The 20,449-nt window shown below is 40.7% G+C and overlaps 2 protein-coding genes across 4 annotated transcripts in view; one reads left to right on the top strand and one right to left on the bottom strand.

The window, feature by feature from the left end:
* The window catches only part of ADAMTSL1 (ADAMTS like 1), an 856,830-nt gene that overhangs the window by 73,371 nt on the left and 763,010 nt on the right, over window positions 1-20,449 (bottom strand). For all 3 annotated transcript variants that reach the window (XM_012769704.2, XM_012769705.2, XM_012769706.3), the window contains one exon: window positions 10,268-10,395. In XM_012769704.2, the coding sequence (XP_012625158.2) occupies window positions 10,268-10,395 (128 nt within the window). The remainder of the gene's footprint in view (window positions 1-10,267; window positions 10,396-20,449) is intronic.
* On the top strand, window positions 6,527-7,234 carry LOC105874125 (activated RNA polymerase II transcriptional coactivator p15). Its single transcript, XM_076009221.1, has one exon. The coding sequence runs from the start codon at window positions 6,592-6,594 to the stop codon at window positions 6,973-6,975; it is 384 nt and encodes a 127-aa protein (XP_075865336.1). The 5' UTR covers window positions 6,527-6,591; the 3' UTR covers window positions 6,976-7,234.

The raw sequence follows: 20,449 nt of genomic DNA, 5'->3' as shown, positions 1-20,449 counted from the left end.
AAGTAGAAACAACCCAAATATCTGTCACCTGATGAATAAATAAAATATGGTCTACCCACACAATGGAATATTATTCTACCATAAAAGGGAATGATGCTACAACATGGATGAATGTTGAAAACATCATTATTATGCTAAGTAAAAGAAATCAGTAACAAAAGACCACGTACTATATGATTCCATTTATATGAAATGTCTAGAATAGGTACATTTATGGAGATAAAGTATATTACTGGCTGTTTGGGTCTTGGGAGGATTGGGGAGTATTGGCTAAGGGGTTTATTTTGGGGATAGAGAAAACGTTCTAAAATTGAGTGCTGTGATGAATGCGCAACTCTAAATATACTAAAAGCTATTGAATTGTATACTTCAGTGGGTGAGTTGTATGGTATATTAATTATACCTTGATAAAGCTATTAAAAGAATTCTAGATTATAATGATGGTTACACAACCATATAAATTGCCAAATAAATCTCTGAACTGCACACTCACAATGGGTGAATTTTATTGTATGTAAATTATATCTCAATAAAGCTGAAAATAGTTTTAACTTAAATTAATCTTTTTTTGGTTATTCAGGGTCAACATTGTCACTAATTATCTTGCATAAAAGACAAAGAGGAACTGGAATTTCTTTGCTCTTGAAATTCTGTTTAGTTGACATGCCTTCAAGCATAAATACTCCAGGGCCCTTAGGACTTAAGGAAGCGAGTAGAGCTTAGATTGCCTATTCCTAAGCTGCATGCCTTCCCTTCGCTATACTTGTTTCTACTAGCATTCTCTTTAGATATTTAGATATTTTTCATCAATGCCAGTGAGTCAGGTTACCACCATTACCTTTTCTATTTAATTGGAGTTGATGGTTCCTTAGGAGAATAAGGCAGCAAGTGGCTCTGTTGTAACTTCTCTTGCATGTTCCACTGCAGAGTCCTTGCTGAGGGACCCTATACCTAGTACAGCCGTGTGATGCTGTAGCTGCTCCTAGAAACCACTAACCAAGGTATATGGTATTTTATATCCCACTACCTGTCCAGCTACCTATCCTTCCTGAATTCCACTGAATAGATGTGGGAATTGCTTTTTCAGGATTGAGATGGGCTAACTTGGACCATTTGTATTTCCTTATGTGTTTCCTCTAGTCTACTAGGCAGCTGAAGTAAGTTGGATTTTCCTGCTATACTCTCATCGAATTTATATAAGTTCTATAAAAGCTTAGGGTCTTTGGTGGGTGTTCTGTGCATCTGTACTTATTGAAGCAAACTTAAGAACCTTGGGTATTCAGTATTCTATCAGACACTGAGGTCCCCTTGATGGCAGCCTGAATCAGTCAATAGCCATTAACACGTGGCTCAGAGTTCCATTAGGAACACAGTCAAACCCATCTACCCTTCCCTTTGATCTAGTGCACTGGAGCAAGTTCTCCTTTGCCAGCCGTTGCCACTGGTGACAAGACCCTCTCTGAGTCTAACTCTCTATGAAGCAAAACCCCTCCTCTGGTTAACAGAACTGCTGGGCAAAAAGTTCAGATATGCCAATTTGAAATGACTTACGTTATGAAAAGCTTACACAATTGCTTGTCTTTTATTGTAGCTACTAAATCATGATGGGGAGGGACAGAGAAAGAAGAATTTCAAAAAACCAACTGCCTTTTATTTTTATTTTTCCTGTGAGGTTTCTGTGATCTCTTTATTAGACACAATGTGTGTCAGCTATTCAACTCACAACAAAGCAGAAAAACATGCCAGGAAAGGAAAAATATTTTCTGGCTCTCCCTTCCTGTGAAAACATCAGATGAGCTCATCTGTGTTCTCTCCTTTCAATGAAAGATACACTCACCCCTCAGCCCTCATCATCTTCTCATTTTCCATTGATGATGTCAGGCAGGCCTTACAGTATCTCTTTTGTGATCTTATGAAATCAATGACAACCAAAAACGTTTCCCTTTTGTCGATGACCTCATTGATGGTCTACACCTGGAGAGGCCCTTATCTGCAATGGTAAGTACAGCTAAACTCCGCTGATCCAGACTGAAGCAATTTACCAGCAAACTACCGCTTTCCTTCCAAAACCCTGCCCAGGCCATTCAGATTTGGAAGGTTTCTGAGCAACATGGCTGAGTGTGGAAACTGACTGGCAAAGATGGTTCTCCAATCTCTGTGCTTATCTCTGTATACGCCAGAAACTCTCCTTTACCTAGCTCTTTTTATCCCTATGCATCAAGTAATCAATACTTCAAAACATTAGGTACGTGACATTTTGGTGACATTCGTATAATCCCCTCCTTGCAGTCCTCTCATCTACACTCTGAGCAGTGAAACAAGCATCCAGTTAAGTAAATTTAGGGCAGAGGAATTTTGTGCTACTTGGTCAAAATGGCTGTGAGTTCCCTGGGCTGCCCCCAAGAGGGAAATAGGAAAACACTGGCCGTCTCCATGCTGAGACACACCTGCAAGGTACTCCCACATCTCTGAGAGTTAAAAGATAAAATCAACACATAATGGAAGAGTTTAGAGAGAGGCCTAAGGCATGAAAGAGTATTTTACATGCCAAAACAGGGAAGAATGAGGAAGGTTTAGCTGTATTAGCATGTCTAAAAACTAAATGGTGTTGAAATATTTATAGATAAATTGTGTAGAGAGTAAGCAACAGAACTAAAATGAATCTGAGGTGCAGAATTGGCAACATGCTCAACTAGGGGATAGGGCAAACTCAGTGGGAGAGAGGACTTGCTGTGGCCAGGGAGAGTTCATCAGGCCTCTCTCCCTGTGGTCCATGTGAAATGGTCCTCATCACAAGCCACCTCCCTTGCTCTGAATCCAGGTGCTCCAAGTGCTTTCCAATGGGCTAATTCATCTTCCTCAGTCAACAATGAGACACCTAGAGAGAGCTGCTCTAAAACAAAGGGGTTGTGAACATTCTGGTCTCTGAAAAGGGCATTTTCCCACTATAAAAATAAATTGGCTTTTACTTTATGCATTGTCCTCTCAATAATAATAGCTAACAAATATTAAGTGCTATATGTCAGGCACAATTAAAAACATTTTATACAAATGAATGCATTTAATCTCCACAAGAGCCTTCTGAGTCAGTTACTATTATTATCACCATTTTACAGAGGAAAAAATTGAGCCAGTGAGTGTAAAGAAGTTGTTCAAGGTTATGCAGCTTAGGAAGTGACAGAGCCAGGATTTAAAACTAGACTCCAAGGCTCCAGAGACCATGGTTTTAACTGCTATGCTGTGAATAAATTTCCCTGCATCTGCTCAACACAGGTGTGCTGACAAGCCCAAAGCCCATACTTGCCTTAAAAAATCATGGGGACACCCGATTATCTTTAGCCTCAAATTTTTTTTTCTCTTTGGTCTACATTAATACTAAAGTCCAGGAAAAAAAATCGTGCAATTTCTTGAAAAGTACAACAGCACTGCGATTCACCATGATGATTTCACTGCAAGTGAACTGAATCAGTTTCTTAAGTCCATACTTGAAAAATATCAGTGTTAAGACTTACACTGAAAAACATGTGGGGAGGGGGTCGAGGAAGATGGTTGACCAGAGACACCAGCTGTCAGATCATCTCAGAAGGAGGAAAAGTTTTAGATGAAAAAGAAAAAAAAAAAAAAAATCAATCAAGGATCAGGTGTAATTCTTAGGGAAAAGTGCCAGAACCTACAAGAGATTCCATGGGAAGAAGTTGTGGAGCAGAATAAGGAGCAAGATACCGCTAGAGGTCAACTGCTGAGAGGCTTGGGGTCCAGCAGAAAGGGCAGGTGGAATGGTTTGTGTCTCCCTCCCTCACATCTCCGGCAGACAGCAGGCTCCTGAGCTGCTGGAGAGCCTTTCTACCCTCTTGAGCCTGAAAGCTGCTGCCACCAGTGAACTGGGAGCTTCTTGAGGACAGAGCGCCAGGCTGCCAGCCTCCTTGGGGCATTTCCCCTCACCACAGACCCGAATCAAGATGACAGGCGCCATGTTGCTCTCCACTCACCGGCCCCTTCAGCCTCTCAGTTTTCATCTTGCTCGTTCCCACACAAGTATTTCCCAACTCCTGTGCAGACTGTGGGAGCCACAGGGGACCAGTGGGTCCCGGGGGGATCTGTGTGATCCCAGAGCCTGGACATACCAGGTGGGCTGCTTTCTGGAGAGAGGGACAGAAATGAGGAGAAGGCCAGCTTTCTTCCATCCAGACTCTTTTCTTCTCCTTTTCCTCTCCCACCTACGGCTGTTGAAAGCAACACTTGAGCCAGGGCTCTCAGCTGCTGCTGCCCCTCTGCTGGGGCTTCCACAGAGAGTGGGGCTCATATCTTTCCTCATAAAAACCTGCAGAGGACTAACAGGTGCTTGGACTATGAGTTCCCTGCGCACTGGCCCTCCCTGGTGCTCCTTGCCCAGCTACTTGGCAAGTGCACCCCTGGCCTGGCACACCCCCAAAGCAGAGATACATCAAACCTGCTTGAGCACCCTGTAGGCAACTCGGGATCAGCATGCTTCTCCCTGGCATGGTCAGGGGTTGATCTTCATACACCCACAAAAGGCACAGGCTAGATCCTATATCACAAGATTCAATTGTGTTGCTCAGAGGCACAGAGGGGGTATTTGTGAACAAATCTGGAGAGTGAAGGAGCCTGGGTGGCCAGAACTAAAGAGAGAGCACAGTGTGGGTCCCAGCCACACCATACTTGTGGAACATAGGAAGGCTCTCAGCCCAGGGCAGGATCCTAGACAGGAAAGCTCCCAGCCAGCAGCAATATTGCTGGGGAGCTCACCTAGTCTGAGTTCATGTCTGCTGGCAGACACTGGAGGGAAACCTTGGAACAGGGTAAGGGGGAGGCAGAAGAGCAAAACCTGCTCCTGACAGCCAGACTGTGGATCTCAGATGAATCCACCTCCATAAGCAGACTTTCTTGCTGTATGGGACCACTTCAGTCCCTCCCTGGTGGCTTTTCCCAGAAGGCTGGGAGCAGACCTTTGATCCTCACTGAAACAGCAGCTTTACAAGCTTTTGTGGAGCTGGAGGGCAGGCCCACCCAACCCAGTCCCACCTCACTCCCCCTACTCACCTCTATTGCCATGGAGACTAAGGACTCATCAGGAAGTTCTAGGGACCCATCCACCACCTGGGGCATTCCAGCGCTTTTCCTGAGAGGCTAGAGCCACACAAACATCCTAAAAACAACACTATAGCTTGTTCCTCCAGGCAAGTGCCACCTACTTACAGACAGGTCAGTTTGCATAGACCTTTACAGCATTTGCTAAGTCAATCATACAGAGTGTGGTTGATTCTTACCCACAAGCACCACCTACTACTGTCTCAGAGACTAAACTGGGCATGCCAATACAATTCACAGTGTTAAGACCACCCAGAGCTGGGGAAAGAGAAAGAATCCCAAAGACCTTAATCATCCTTCATCAAAGAGAGACAGGGAATCTTCCCCTGCCACACAGCCACTACTGCTACAGCCTACAAACAACTAGCAACTAGTTGGAGAAAACCACCACACTAAGGATATCTATAACCAAGGCATCCATCCAGAACCTAGACCCTGAAAATACCCGCAAGCAAAGTCAGATGTTCTTAGCCAACATATGCTATAGACACTCCCTTACAAATGAGGAGGGAAGGAAGAAAAAAAAGCCCCAGCTAAACAAGAGATAACCTCATTATACATGGATCAACATAATAGAAACCCATTAGTATAAAACCACCCAAAAGCTAAAGCTCAGAGCTCATATAAAACAATAGCATAAGAGGTAAAACAAAGCAATAAGGATACTACTACCCGATAGGATAAAAAGAACAGCATCCCACATACCAATTCTATCAATCAATGTGAATGGTCTGAATGCCCCATTTAAGAGACACAGGCTGGCTGAGTGGATGAAAAAATACAATCCAATTATCTACTGTCTCCAGGAAACACATCTAAGCCACAAGGAATCATCCAGTTTCAACATAAGGGATGGAAAAAAATATTCCATGCAAATGGAAACAAACAAACAAAAAAAGCAAGTAGTGAGATGTGCACCATCTGGGGGATGGTCATGATGGAGACTCAGACTTTTGGGGGGAGGGGGGGAAATGGGCATTTATTGAAACCTTAAAATCTGTACCCCCATAATATGCCAAAATAAAAAAAAATTAAAAAATTAAAAAAAAAAAGAAATACATATGTAAATGTAAAAAAAAAAGCAAGTAAAACCATTCTCATATTAGGTAAAACTGTTTTTAACTCATCAATAGTAAAGAAAGATAAAGATGGTCATTATATAATGGTAAAACGAGCAACTCAACAAGACGACATAACAATTCTAAATATTTATGCACCTAACACAGGAGTACCCAGATTCATAAAGCAAACCCTACTAGATCTAGACAAAGATATAAACAGCATCCTAATTGCCAGGGACTTCAGTACTGCATTGACAGAACTGGATGGATCATCCAGGTAGAAAATAATCAAACACTGGAGTTAGAAGGGACTCTAGAGCAAATGGGCCTAACAGACATTTACAGAATATTTTACATAAAAACTACCAAATAGAGTCGCGAGCGAGGGACCCTGAGATTGTACGACTGCACGAGCGAAGCAATGCCTAAGTCAAAGGAACTTGTTTCTTCAAGCTCTTCTGGCAGTGATTCTGACAGCGAAGTTGACAAAAAGTTAAAGAGGAAAAAGCAAGTTGCTCCAGAAAAACCTGTGAAGAAGCAAAAGACTGGTGAAACTTCAAGAGCTCTGTCATCTTCCAAGCAGAGCAGCAGCAGCAGAGATGATAACATGTTTCAGATTGGGAAAATGAGGTATGTTAGTGTTCGGGACTTTAAAGGGAAAGTTCTAATTGATATTAGAGAATATTGGATGGATCCAGAAGGTGAAATGAAACCAGGAAGAAAAGGTATTTCTTTAAATCCAGAGCAATGGAGCCAGCTGAAGGAACAGATTTCCGACATTGATGATGCAGTAAGAAAACTGTAAAATTCGAGCCATATAAAACCTGTACTGTTCTAGTTGTTTTAATCTGTCTTTTTACATTGGCTTTTGTTTTCTAAATGTTGTGTTCCAAGCTATTGTATGTTTGGATTGCAGAACAATTTGTAAGATGAATAGTTTTTTTTTAATGTGCATTATTAAAAATGTTCTGAGTGAAGCTAATTGTCATGTTTATCAAGGAGGATTGCTTTGTGCCCACCACCTAGTGTAAAATAAAATGGAATAATACAAAAAAAAACAAAAAAACAAAAAATCTACCAAATACACATTCTTCTTATCAGTGCATGGAACATTCTCCAAGATTGATCATATCTTAGCAAAACATGTCTCAAAAAATTAAAGAAAAAAATAGAAATCCCACCATGTATCTTTTCAGACCACAGTGGAATAAAAACTAGAAAGCACATCCAAGAGAAACATTCAATTCTACAGAAAGTCATGGAAATTAAACATGCTGATGAATAATTATTGGGTCAATAATGAAATTAAGATGGAAATCAATAATTCCTTGAACTGAACGAGAAATGGGACATGAGCTACCAAAATCTATGGGACTCGGCAAAAGCAGTCCTAAGGGGAAATTCATAGCTTTAAATGCCTACATCAAAAACACAGATCACAAATTAACAATCTAATGATGTGTCTCAAGGAACTAGAAAAGGAAGACCAAAGAAAACCCAAAGCCAGCAGAAGAAAAGAAATAACAAAGGTCAGAAAGCCTAAAACAAAATGGAAAACAAATAACAATACAAAGGATGAATGAAACAAAAAGTTGGTTCTTTGAAAAGATAAACTGATAGACCTTTTGCTAGATTACCCAGGAATAGAAAAAATAGGGCACACAGAAGCTCAATCAGAAATGAAAAAGGAGATATTACAACTTATACCACAGAAATACAAAGTATCATCTGTGAATACTGTGAAAATCTCTATGCACATAAACTTGAAAACACAGAAGAAATGGACAAAGTCCTGGAAATACACAACATCCCCAGACTTAATGAGGAAGAAATAGAACTTCTGAACAGACTAATTATGAGCAAAAAAATTCAAGCAGTAATAAAAAAATCTTCCAATGAAAAAAAGCCCTGGACCAGATGGATTCACTGCCAAATTTTACCAGACCTACAAAGAAGAGCTGGTACCCATACTGCAGACATTATTCCATAACATCAAGAAGGAAGGAACACTCCCCAGCTCATTCTATGAAGCCAGGATCACCTAGATACCAAAGTCAGGTAAGGAGACAACAACAAAAAAAGAAAATTACAGACCAAAATCCATTATGAATATAGATGCAAAATTCAGGTTTTATTTATTGCTGTATGTCCCACAATATTTAGCAGAGGGTAGGCTCAGAACAGCAGTTGGTGAGCCACCTAACACTGTGAGTACAGACAATTACTTGTGGATGATAATGTCAGGTAAAGATGCAAGTACAGTCTTACAGCAAAATATGCATATTGAACCTTTACTTTAGAGGGACTGCTTGACAGGCTTGCCAGCAGACCTGCACAAACCCCAGCAGCTGTAGTACAAGGACACAGCTCCCTAAGCCCTGGGTGTGGTGTCTGTGATCATACTTTATCGGTCAGCCCCTTTCCTCCCCTTCCCTGGTGCCTCTTTGGCTGCTCTCTCTTCCCTGGCTTTGAACCTGTTGGCAGCCTCCAATAGCTGCTCTTCAAAGAGCCAAAGACAAGCCTGATGTTACAATTGCCTTGCTTAATTCCAGACAGGTTTCCATTAATCATATTAAATTCGGGTGAACAAAGGGTATTTAGTCTGTGACAGAGATGAACCATATCTGGATAAATATAAACAAGAGAGTTAATCCTGCAAGAGCCACTCTTTGCCAGCAATTGGAAGGACGTCAGCAGTGCCCTTGTTAAAGCAGGTTGGAGGGCGGATGGCAGGAGAGATTTAACAAAATTGGTGCTGAGCATCTGGCCTCTGTATAGAGAAGGGAATAAGGATTGCAACTGGAATACATTAGAGGAAAAGCAAATGCTTTATTCACAAAAAAATAGGCATTAATAATATCAGTCTTTAATCCAGCCCAGGGCCCCCTAACTTGCCTTCTTCATTGTTGACTTTGATCTTCTTCCTTGCAAAGCTGCCTGCTAAAGGTCCCTTCCCAGATCAGCCTGAGGTCATGGGGGCAGAAATACTGTTGCTAAACGGACATGCAAGGGAGTAGCATGTGTGACTGGAGAACAGTGTGACAACATAATCCCCTCATGGACAGATGAGGTCAGTGTGGGGTGATGTTGGCTTTTCTGTCATCTACTGAATCATCTGATGAGAGCAGCAATTGAAAAGAATAAATACAAACACATGCAACGCACAGCCACAAAGACTGTATGACCCAGATCTGAGAAAAAGGATCCTATTTTGGTAGGATCAGTGGGGAAGTGAAGAGAACAATGAGCTGGGAGTTAGCTGGGAGTTAGAAGAATAGACTAAGTTCCCTTCTTCTCCCCGCCACTAGCTGGGCAGCTGTGTGACCTCAGGGTGCCTGACCTCTGAGAAATGGGGGTGCTGGTCCAGCTGGTATCTAAGGTCTCTTTCAGTTTCAAAAGCATGGATTTGTCCTATGAAAAGAGGTTTTATAAAAGCTCTGTAAATCTGTTACTAAAAGACAATAACTTTGGGAGACATTGTACTCTGAGTTGTGATGTTAAGTCACCACCCACGTGTGGAATGTTTGGTCTAACCTCTATAGATGAAGGCAAAATGTTGGCAAATATATAAAAAGTAAGAGGCTGAAATAAAGCAGAATCAGAGAGTAGTTCTGAGGACCACTCCTGCTCCAAGCTATGACCACAGAATTCCAATTACTTATGGATCTTAAAGACTTCTTTGCAACAGGTGAACAAGGAGAAATGGCAGGATCCAAAAGAACATTCAATAATCATAATTCACATTCGTGTTTCCTGACATGCTACTTATTAACACTTGCACATATCACCTTTGTGCATATGTTCTTTCTGCCTGGAATATTTCCCCCATCTCTGCTTCTCAAAATTCCATTAACCCCAACTCTAAGACCTCTCAGCAGGAGTGAATTGTCCTTGCATACTATTTGGTTATCAGTTACAACACTTACTTCATTCTACCTCATACTATACTTCACTTCCATTATAATTATAGATTATACATTCCCTGAAGGTGAGGTCTGGGTCTCATTTATCTATGTGTCCCTGGGCCTGCTTGAAACATTCTAGGCATTACTCAATAAAGAATTATGAAGTGAACTGAACAAGGGTTTTCAGGTTACCTGCTAACGTGACAGCAATGGAGACAGAGTCATATCCCAAGGCATTTGTGGCATTGCAAGTGTAGAAACCCACATCAGCTTCCACTGGTGCCAAGATCTGTAAGGAATCATCTGGCTGTAGAAGAATCCTGGAGCAACAGAAAAGAAATGTAGACCTGATCAAGTCCGTTGACTCCTTTTTGACATTCAATATGGTAAGGCAGAAAGGAACCTCAGGGTATACTCAGAACCCTGTTTTAGCAACAGAGACCAGCGACACAGACATTCAGGAACCCAGGCTCCCCTGCCATTTTAATTGGTGTGGTTCTGGTAGTAGTCTCAAATTAGGAGGTTTTGGATTGCTTGTGCAAATCAAAGTAAGTTGATTACTTTATCTAAATGCTACCAATTGGAGCAGACAACACATGTGCACTGAATACATATAACACACACGTGTCAGGGTGAGAGAGTATGCTAGAACAAATGGTACAGACAGATTTGGGGAAGACTCATTAAGGAAAAGGCAAAGTTACAAAGGAGTGGAGCTTGGTTGGATGGTGGGACAAAGGTGGGGCTTCGGGTACGGAGAGAGGCATCTGTTACGGCTGAGGTGAAAGAAAGCAAGCCAGGAGTCAGATAATGACGAGAAGATCTTGACGTGTAAATTAGAAAGAAATTGTACGTGTAACAGCCTCTCAATTCTAGGTAGTTATATATATATCCGCTGTCTTCATTTTCTTGTAAACATTATGTGGCACAAAACTCAGGTCTTAATTATTGCTCTTATTTTTCCACAGTACTACAGAGGGCTCTTTGTAGAGAAGGTGCCCAGTAGAATGAAGGCAAAACTTGCCCTTTAGGGTCAGAGAGAGGCAATTCCAGAACAATCACGGTCTGGTTCAGATACTTCTATTTTAATCTGAAAAGAATTATAAGAATCAAATTTGTGAGTGCCTACAGTGAGCTTCAAACCCATTCCATCTCAGTCTACTGTATTTTTTCTTTTCTACATTTATGCTATTTCTAGGAACTACCTGCTAAATCATGGCAGTTAAGTGGATAAGTGACTAATGATGGCTCAACACTGATGTCCTGGTGACTCAGTGAGGCTGCCAAGAGCTGGAATGTGTATTGTGGAGGTGGAAATCTAGAAGGGTTGGGAGGGCCAGGTGAGAAGCTCCAAGATCCAATGCTTGGACCTGGCAGGTGTCTCAGGTCGACAGATCATTCAACAGCACACAAATGATTTAGCAGCCACTTTGGGGGCTCTTAGAGTCAGTCATTTCCATCCCTGTGATTCTTTTCACCTCCCTAGTTTCACAAGCCTCAAAAAACTATGTACCCAATATTATGTTAATATCCATCCCTAGGAGGGAAGCAGGCAACTCGGGTTGTTTTTCTAGAAAGGGTGTGGGAAACACAGGTAGGTCAGGGGAATCCAGAAGCCACAGTGGCGAAATGAAGACCAGGAGTCACATCTGTCCCAGCAAGGTTCTTCCTCTATTAGGACTCTGTTTTGAGAAATTCCCTTGCTGGGCCTCCCAGACTGTGTGACACCCGCAGTTCAGCACCACCTCTCATCAGCTGTCAATTATTCTGAGGTGGGTAACCAGTCTGGCAACGAATGAGGCTTCCTCAGCTCCTATTCTGGTCTTCAGCCTGCTGCATTGCTTGTTTTTACCTCCAATCAGAGGGATGGCAGGAAGTAGAAGTTAGGTTTACATTAATCAATCTAGTAATGTAGGAGCAGTTCTGGTAAAAATGAGGAAGGAGATAGAACACATTAGCTGCAGGGATGTTTTCGGATGATTTGAACTTGATTTAGTGCCATTCCAGATCATCATCACTATTACTGGAGACAATTAAGCTTTTGTGGCATTGAACACTAGAGCTGAAATGTTGAGAGGGCAGAAAGGAAAGCCTCTGAAAGATTGTGATCTAACTCATTCACCCATTCATTCGCTCATCCAACAAGCATTAGGTGTATTTTTTCAATTATACGTTAGTTTATTTCAAAGAAACTAATAAGAGAAAAATGACTATAGCATTTACTTATCGTTAGTAAGCCATACATTATTTTAGATAATGGTGTACTGTTTTCTAAAGGAATCTTATCAGATGCAACGTAATGCAATATCATTGATAAGTCTCTTCAGGTGTTCAAGCTGTTTTAGATTTAAACAAATTAAAAATTGACTTAATGTTTTAAATCTTTATGATATCCCAGGAATATTTATACCATCACAACAATTGATAAATAATAAAAGCAGGCTTAATTAAATTTTAATAGAACTCAGGATGATGGCACTTAGGTCACTGTCCAATTTTACCATACTGAAAAGGTAGGGATTAAGTTTTGCTAAATTTCCAAACAATTAGGGTAGTTGCCTCCCTAGAACTGGCAACACCTCTCTTTTCCTTACAGAAAGGGTTCATTCCTGATTTGAACACTCAGAGCAGGCAGCTAGAAGACAGTTCTTCTGAACTTTATTTTGGTCCTACTATGATTTAAGTAATGGCCACTGTCAAATCCTTTTACCTTCCTACATTTTAGCCTATCACAACTTCTAGAAATCAGCTGAAGTATATTTTCCTACTCAATGGAGGAAACTGTTAAACTACATGAGGGATTTCTAGACTCTCTTTTAGTATTTCCAAATTTTGTTGGTAATGCTGGGAGCATGAGGAGATTGTGAGGAAAGAAATGAGAGGGACACATGATATTAGCCAACTTTCCCCAGGCAACTTAACGGAGTTCTATAATCAGGTTTTTTGTTTGTTTTTGCATAGAACTAAATAACCTGCCTGATCTCAGGTAGTGGGTATAAACCCGTCCCCCACACTGGGCCTGACCATCCTTTTTTTTTTTTTTTTTTTGCAGGTGGGAATTAGCTTTTGTAGCTGCATTAGTGCCTCTAGGCACTGCCACCTGAGTAAGCCATAATGCTTCTGCCCAAGTCTGAAGGCTAGAAAGGAATTCCTACAAAGTTGACGAAGAGAAGGGAGGTGATCCACCACATTAGGCATAAAGCCATATGGATTTGAACTGGGATAGCAGTAGTGGAAATGCAAAGGAATAAATGTAGATCATGAGATTCAGCATCTGTATATTCTATTATTCCATAACCTGTATACAAAAATAAAAAAATTATAATATTTGCCTTCACAAAAACAGCCTTAAATATCTTACAATAAAATCTACATGGGACAAAGCCTGGAGTTGTCACTTATTATGTATACTTATACATTGTTTATATTCTTAAAACTGAATTGTCTAACTCAATGGTAAATAGTTATTTGGAGGCAGAGTCAGGATTTGAAGTAGGGTTTCTTGTTCTTATTTCAGCACTTTTTCCCCCTACTCTATAATACCTTTGAGCCCACCCTAAGATTCAACTGTTTAGTCATGCTTTCTTCTTGTAACTAGAAAGCTGTCCACATGTGTGTCTTTTGTACATTTGGCCCATTTGAATATTCTGTCCCTTCCCTAATAATTTACCAAGGCATAAATCCTTTCAGGGTTAGGGGAGGATTCGATTCCTATTATCACTACACTACAACTACACTACAACACTGCCCAGAAAATTGGTAGATGGCGGTTTGGAGGCTGCCACTAGGGGGAGCAGTAGTTCTGGAGAAGGTTCCCATGCAGGGCTCTCTAGGAAGCACGGCCAGGCAAAGGAAAGGGCTTGCTGATGAAAACTTCAGCCTCCCCATCTAGCCTGGCAACCAGGGAGAAAGATAACGGGAAAAATTTTTTTCTTTGTATTTTAGGCATGTACTCTACTAATTTAACTTAATTTGTTAGTAGCTGATTTCTGTCAGCTTGTATTTAGGTTTCAAATTCGACAGGCCTGTTTTAGAATGCACAGGCACAGAAACATAGTGCTGCTTTCCAAGCAAAACCAGAACGATTCCTCTGGGTTGTTTTGGAATTTAAGGAACCAGAGGATCAGAGGACACAAAACGGGCACAATTAAGACCTACACAGTCAATGGTACTGTGGTATGTGTTGGGTATATGAATACTCCCTGCTTTCCTCCCATACCATACCCCACTTCCGTTCTGGCTTACTGGGCTAAAACTTACTGCTTTATTTCTTTGACCATACTTCTGGCCAGAAAAACGAAGGAGCAGTTTTGCTTTTCTGGGGACCTTTACTTGTAAGCTTCTCTGTGACAGCATGCTGTCTCAAACTGACCTCCGTGACCAACCACAAGGAGTGGCCTTGTGGAGGGAAAGACTTCCCACACTGGAGTCAAGAAACTTGCACTCCGGTCTGGAGTCATGTAGTACACTTGGGCAAGTGATTCAACTATATGGGCCTATAAATTGAGGCTCATACTGACCTCAGAGAGTTTTTGTGAACATCACATAAAAGAATATATAGACTCATTCTTACTATCTTCCAAGTAAAAAGGCATCAGCTTAAATATTAGATACATTTAATAAATTGGTATTTTAAAAAATGCTACAGGTATCTTAAGGTAACCTTCTTAGAATTTCTAGCATCAGATGAAATTTTCAAGTCCTGGGCACAGAAATGCCCATCTACTACATGGGATGTGAAATCATGCCATCTCAAGCCTATCACCCTAACAAGCAAGCAGTCTTAAACCCATTTTAGGCCTCAACACAGGACTGAATGGAAGCTAGAAATTATAGGTGTATCCTTTTCATTTAGAACAGTAGCCAGGCTCCTCCTCATCCCTTGAGAACTAGTTTAATGTGTTTCCTGGTACTACCCCATAATCCGTAAGAATCCCTCTCTTTCCTGATCTTCCAGTTGTTCAGAGCTACACTACAAAGCTCTGTCCAATCTTCAGTGTCTCATTTCCTCAGTTAGACTGTAAGTTATTACCTCAAGTATGGGGACTCTTTATTTCTTTCATAGTTTCCTCCTCGGTGTTCAGCATAGTGTTGGCGTTCTGAATAAATACTTAATAAACACTTCTTTAGCTACCTTCAAAGCAATGGGCTAAAAGCGATCACATCTACAACATAGCACAGTGGAGAGTGGCTCAGAACACAGCCTTCATAGCCATAATGATGGGTTCCAACCCCAGGTCTACCACTTAGTAGTTTCGTAGCCTTGGGAAGTAATTTACCTAACTTCTCAGTGACAGAGTCTCCTCATTTGTAAAATGAGAATTTTACAGTACCTGCCTAGGGTTGTTGTGAGGATTCTACATGAGCTAATGCATTTGAAGTACATACAAAAGTATCTGGCATGTGTTAAAAACTACAGAACTATAGATTATTATGATTTTGTTACTGTTGTTATTATCACCATCACCATTCATTCTTCATGGCTGAGCTTATACATTCTGGACATTGTGAAGAGCTGTTGTGACATGGGTAAATGGCTGAGAAATGTATGGATTTCCAGGAAAACACATAAATCAGGGCTATGGGAGGGAGCAAGGGGTTGGCAACTACCTTAATCTTGATTCAGGAATTTCTGGATAAGGACAACTAGTTATTTCCATAGCTGTTTTATGACAACACTATTGATAAATTACCGAAATTTTAGAATAAAAAAAAAAAAAAAGCTATGGATCATTCCGGCCATTTCAGAAACATATATAAACAAGAACAAGAACAAGAGAATTTGAGTTGGAAAACAGTGAACTTAGGAACAAGTAAGCAAAGTTAAAGGAGTCTGTTCAAAGAACATTTACCTTCAACTCTTATTTCTAAGAGGTGATGGTGAGGTCTTTTCCTTATTGTAAAATGAAGATTTTTCTTTTCTGCCTAGGGATTCCTTAGATTTGGATAATCAAATCGACCACAAAAGGGGAGTGGGAACCAATATTTATTAGATAAGTGTATATGCTTTATATCGTTTTACTCTGTGTTACTAGAATGAGATTATTTTCCCATTTTAGAGAGGAGGCGAAAGCTCAGGGAAGTTAGGTAATTTGCTTAGCTAGTGCATGGTGGAAGTAGGAGTAGGGAATCATCTTTAACCTTTGCCTAAACTGACCACATCCAGGCATCCACTGGGGCCTAGTAGGAAGGCATGTGGCTTGGCTGCATTTTTGGTGTGGGGTCATCTATGCCAAGGTTTGTAGTTACTCAGGGAAATGGACAATCATTAAAGAATATTCTGGATTTTAAATAGTTTTAAGAAAGAGGAAAAAAGAATGCTGTTGAGAAGACCTCTATAAGCAAGAATTTTTTTCTGAAACCAAAAATTATAGTAGCCTAGAGGCTTGCAAAGGGAGAGTTTTATTTTGTACAGATATTTTGGGGAACAGATTTGAGGTTCATGAAGAGTTTCATATCACCATCTGGCTAGGGCCACTTTTTTTTAACCTTTACTGTTTTTAATGTAATTGCCACCTAAAAGTTATTTGATTCCAGAAGCTTCATGATTGTTCAGAAGTATAGAAAGTATTTTTGGAATGCGAAGGGCCACCTGACCACACATTCTTAACCCTGTCCTCCTACTTCTTGCCAAACCCTTTAGCTTCCTTCTCTTCAAAATTCATGAAGGCTTAAATTTCCTAATATGTATAGTTTTATCTGCTTTTTGGGCAATTCCTTTCAAATTACAAACCTCTGCATAAAATGACTCTGATGGGATTTCCTATTTACCTATGAGACGGGTCCTCCAACTCCAGCCAACTGCTTTTGTAAATAAAGTTTTACTGGAACACTGACAAACCAACTTAAATATCATCTATGCTCTCATGCGATAATGGCAGAAATGAGTAGCTGGGACAGAGACAGGATGGCCTGCAAACCCTAAAATGTTTACTATTTAACCCTTTACAAGAAAAAATTGCTGATTTCTAACTTATGGAAAATTTTTCACTTTTGGTTTGTCTCAGTGACATCCTCATTTATACAAAAAAATGTTAACCACTTTTCAGAACTCTGGCATCTGCTAGGACCACTCTTCTAGGAAGAATAAGCTAACTGCTAGCAGGATCTTTGGAGATGCCCTAGCCTTTCTGGGAACAGACAGTGCCTGACTCTAAGCCTCACTTGTGCTGTCTGGTCGTCTCTGATTGCCTAAGTATCCTCTCTTGCTCTTTACCTGCCTGATTCATGATGGTCATTTCTGTGACCTCTGCATTGACTCTTAATACCTTTCTCTTGCTGAGGCTTATGTATTTACTGGGCTGGTTCTTTTTCCTTTGGCTCACTATTTTTACACTTTTCAATGGGGAAAAACATTTGTCATCTCCATTTCCTTTAGCTCTGTAAGGGAAACAAGCCAAACCAAATTGAAACTGGCTTATTTTTCCCTCCCTATCTTCTCTGACTCCAGTTTTTATTATTATCTACAAACTTGGACACTGCATGTCATGTGCTTATGATTTTTACATACAGCATTATTCACAACTATGGTCCTGAAATTGACCCTGGAGGAATTTCCCATCGGATTCTCTCCTCCATTCTAAGAAGTTTCCATCTGTGTATATTCTATGCTGCCCAAGTTAAAGTCTTCCAAATACTCCTTAATTCATCTCCTATTCTGCACCACTTTTGAACATTGTTCAAAGCTTTCTGGGAAGTATAAGCATTTAGGGCCTACAGATTTCACTTTTATACAAGATCAGAAATGATAGTAAAGAATGTCAGCATAATATGAGCATCCTCTCCTGATGCTCAGAGTTAGGATGATAATTCTCTATCACTCTGTGTTTCCCTAGACACCTTTCCACCCCAAATCTATGAACAACTGCTTTGATGTTCCTTAAAATAAGGGTAAATGTTTTTATCTTGTGATGTCTTGGAAGATGGTGTGATACAATGGCTCCATGTCTAAATGACAATGATTATGGATACTGACAAAACAGTATTCATCATGTGTCAGGCACTTTACAGACATTATTTCTGTTCTTCACACCCTTTCTTTTCGGAAGGGCAGAATAAAACTTAGTGCTTCGTTTTATTAGTATCATTTTAATTTAACTAGTAAGAAAGCCAGATTCAGAGAAGTTAAAGTGGACTCAATACTAAGTGGCAGAATTAGGATTTGTGCCTAAGTTGCTTTGATTCCAGCCTTACTGTCTTCTGTTATACATTGTGGGTTGCCCTTTGTGTTAACTGATGTATTAATACCATCAGGTTGCTCCTCTGGATGAAGCAGGTGGGTAGCATACGGTGGGAACACCCAGATCCAGAAGAGAAGGAAAACTGGAACAGGCTTAGGGGTTAAAAGGCAGAAACTCCTTGGAGGTAGCCTTTTCCCTAGGCTTCCATGTAAGTGAATATCACCTGTGAGCTACCTCCCACCTTGCCCCTCAAGAAGTATTTTCTTCACAGTATCTAGTGTCATATTATTCTTTATGTTCACCTACATTCCTCTTGAAAAATCCCATAACCTTGGGAAAGTCTTATGCTTTAAGACTTACATCAACCAAGCTATGGGTAATATGTGACATTGGCTCACTCTTGGTCCAATAGTGTTAAATATCGAGCAAGGACTTCCCTGCCAGTGTGGAGCTATCAGCAGTATTTAATTCTTTCCCAGAAGAAAAGATCAATCTTCATCTAGCTGTTTTTCTCAATTTGGTAATCCAACTTGCAGTGCCAATTTTGGAAAATCTGGCTTTTCTTTTCAACAAGGAAGTCAGCATTGTCTTTAACAGGTATTGCTTCTACAGTTGGATTCAGATGCAGGAATATTGAACATGTATCTGTCCATATTACATCAGCCTCCTGGTATTCGATATGCAGGAGGATTATTTACCAGATTCTTTGGCCAGGGGTGTGGTGTGTGTTGCACCCTATCCAAATGAAAATTGGAGTCAGCTTTTGCCTGAATCTCAGCTCAAAATGTGATGAAGAGTTCAGTGTTTATACAGAAGAGTTGAAAAGCGAGGAGCAGTTGGGGTTCATCTTGCCTGTGGTCTAGGTCTCTCACCCACACACGTGCTTAGGCCGTCAGCACTTGTAAACGTACCCAGTCAGAGACACACACAAAGGTAGCAACTGTCATGCTTACTGAATGTCTACTGTGTGTTTGACACTGTGCATATCTACATGTATGCATTGATATGTAAAAGTAGAGCTATCAACAGAAGAAAAGGCTATTCCTAAAACAGATGTGTCAAAATATTAACAAAAACAAAAGCCTCATAAACTGGGAGCCAGCTGGCTGGAATACTGAGTGCTATTTATGCTCGGCCCAGTTGACCTCAGTGGCTTTCTTATAACACAATGGCAAGTCCATGTATCCGACTGAGGTAAAAATCAATAAAAGAAACAGCCCCTAGAGCCACACTACCTGGGATTCAAATTCTAGCTCTACTACTTAGTAAGTGTGAGACTTTGAGCAGTGAGTTTAGCATCTCTCTGCTTCAGTTTCAGCATTTATACAACAGGGAGAGTAACCTCAAAGGGTTATTGTAAGGGTGATGGAATACCTGAAACTCAACATAGGTGCTCGATAAACGTTAGCTGTGATGATGATAATCATGATTTCTCCATTTGCCTGGATGTGATGGGAGAAAGGATGCTATAAGGTATTTAATCTCTGTGCTTAATGACCCTTCAGCGGTGCTTTTCAGATTATATAATACAGTTGTGTGCCATAGAATCTCAGGGTTTCCTGAAACTTGTTTAGTGGAGAACACGTGGACAAGGCAGAAATGTTTAGTTAAGAGTGGGACTCACTCTAAATTCTGCCACAGTGGCATATGAGAGACTGGAGGTCCAGATTATGTAAAACCATACGGATCACAGCCTCCGGACAATTAGGAACCCTGCCTCCTAATCACTAGCATCCATCTATTCATTCCTTTGTTCATTCACTCACCAGTTTTTCATTTGTTGATTATCTATCATGTTAGAATTGTGGAGGTAAAAAAGACAAGACACATTCTTAAACATTTGCCCTTGAGGAAGACTAACACAATCCAGAAGGTAATTTAGAGAAACAAACAGCTAATTGTAATACACAGTGGTGAGGGCTGAGACAGAGTATTATGTATGGAGTACTGAGTGGGTCATGGAAGGTCCTCTGATGGGGTTTTGGGGACAGGCTTCCTGTAAGAAAGAGTCAGAAGGCCTCAGGCAAATCTGTAAACATGAAGGGATGGGAAACTGCTGAGGGCAGAGGCTCAGTGCCACAAGACACGCAGGGGACATGATACGAGATAAAGCTAGAGAGAGGGGCAGATGTGAGACAATAAGAGGTATCACACTAAACATTATCCTCAAGTGATGACAAGCCATTAAAAGAAT

Source organism: Microcebus murinus, chromosome 12, assembly GCF_040939455.1.
Source record: "Microcebus murinus isolate Inina chromosome 12, M.murinus_Inina_mat1.0, whole genome shotgun sequence".
NCBI classification, from domain to species: Eukaryota; Metazoa; Chordata; class Mammalia; order Primates; family Cheirogaleidae; genus Microcebus; species Microcebus murinus.
Note: the sequence above shows the minus strand (reverse complement) of the source record. Positions and strands in the feature narration are given on the sequence as shown.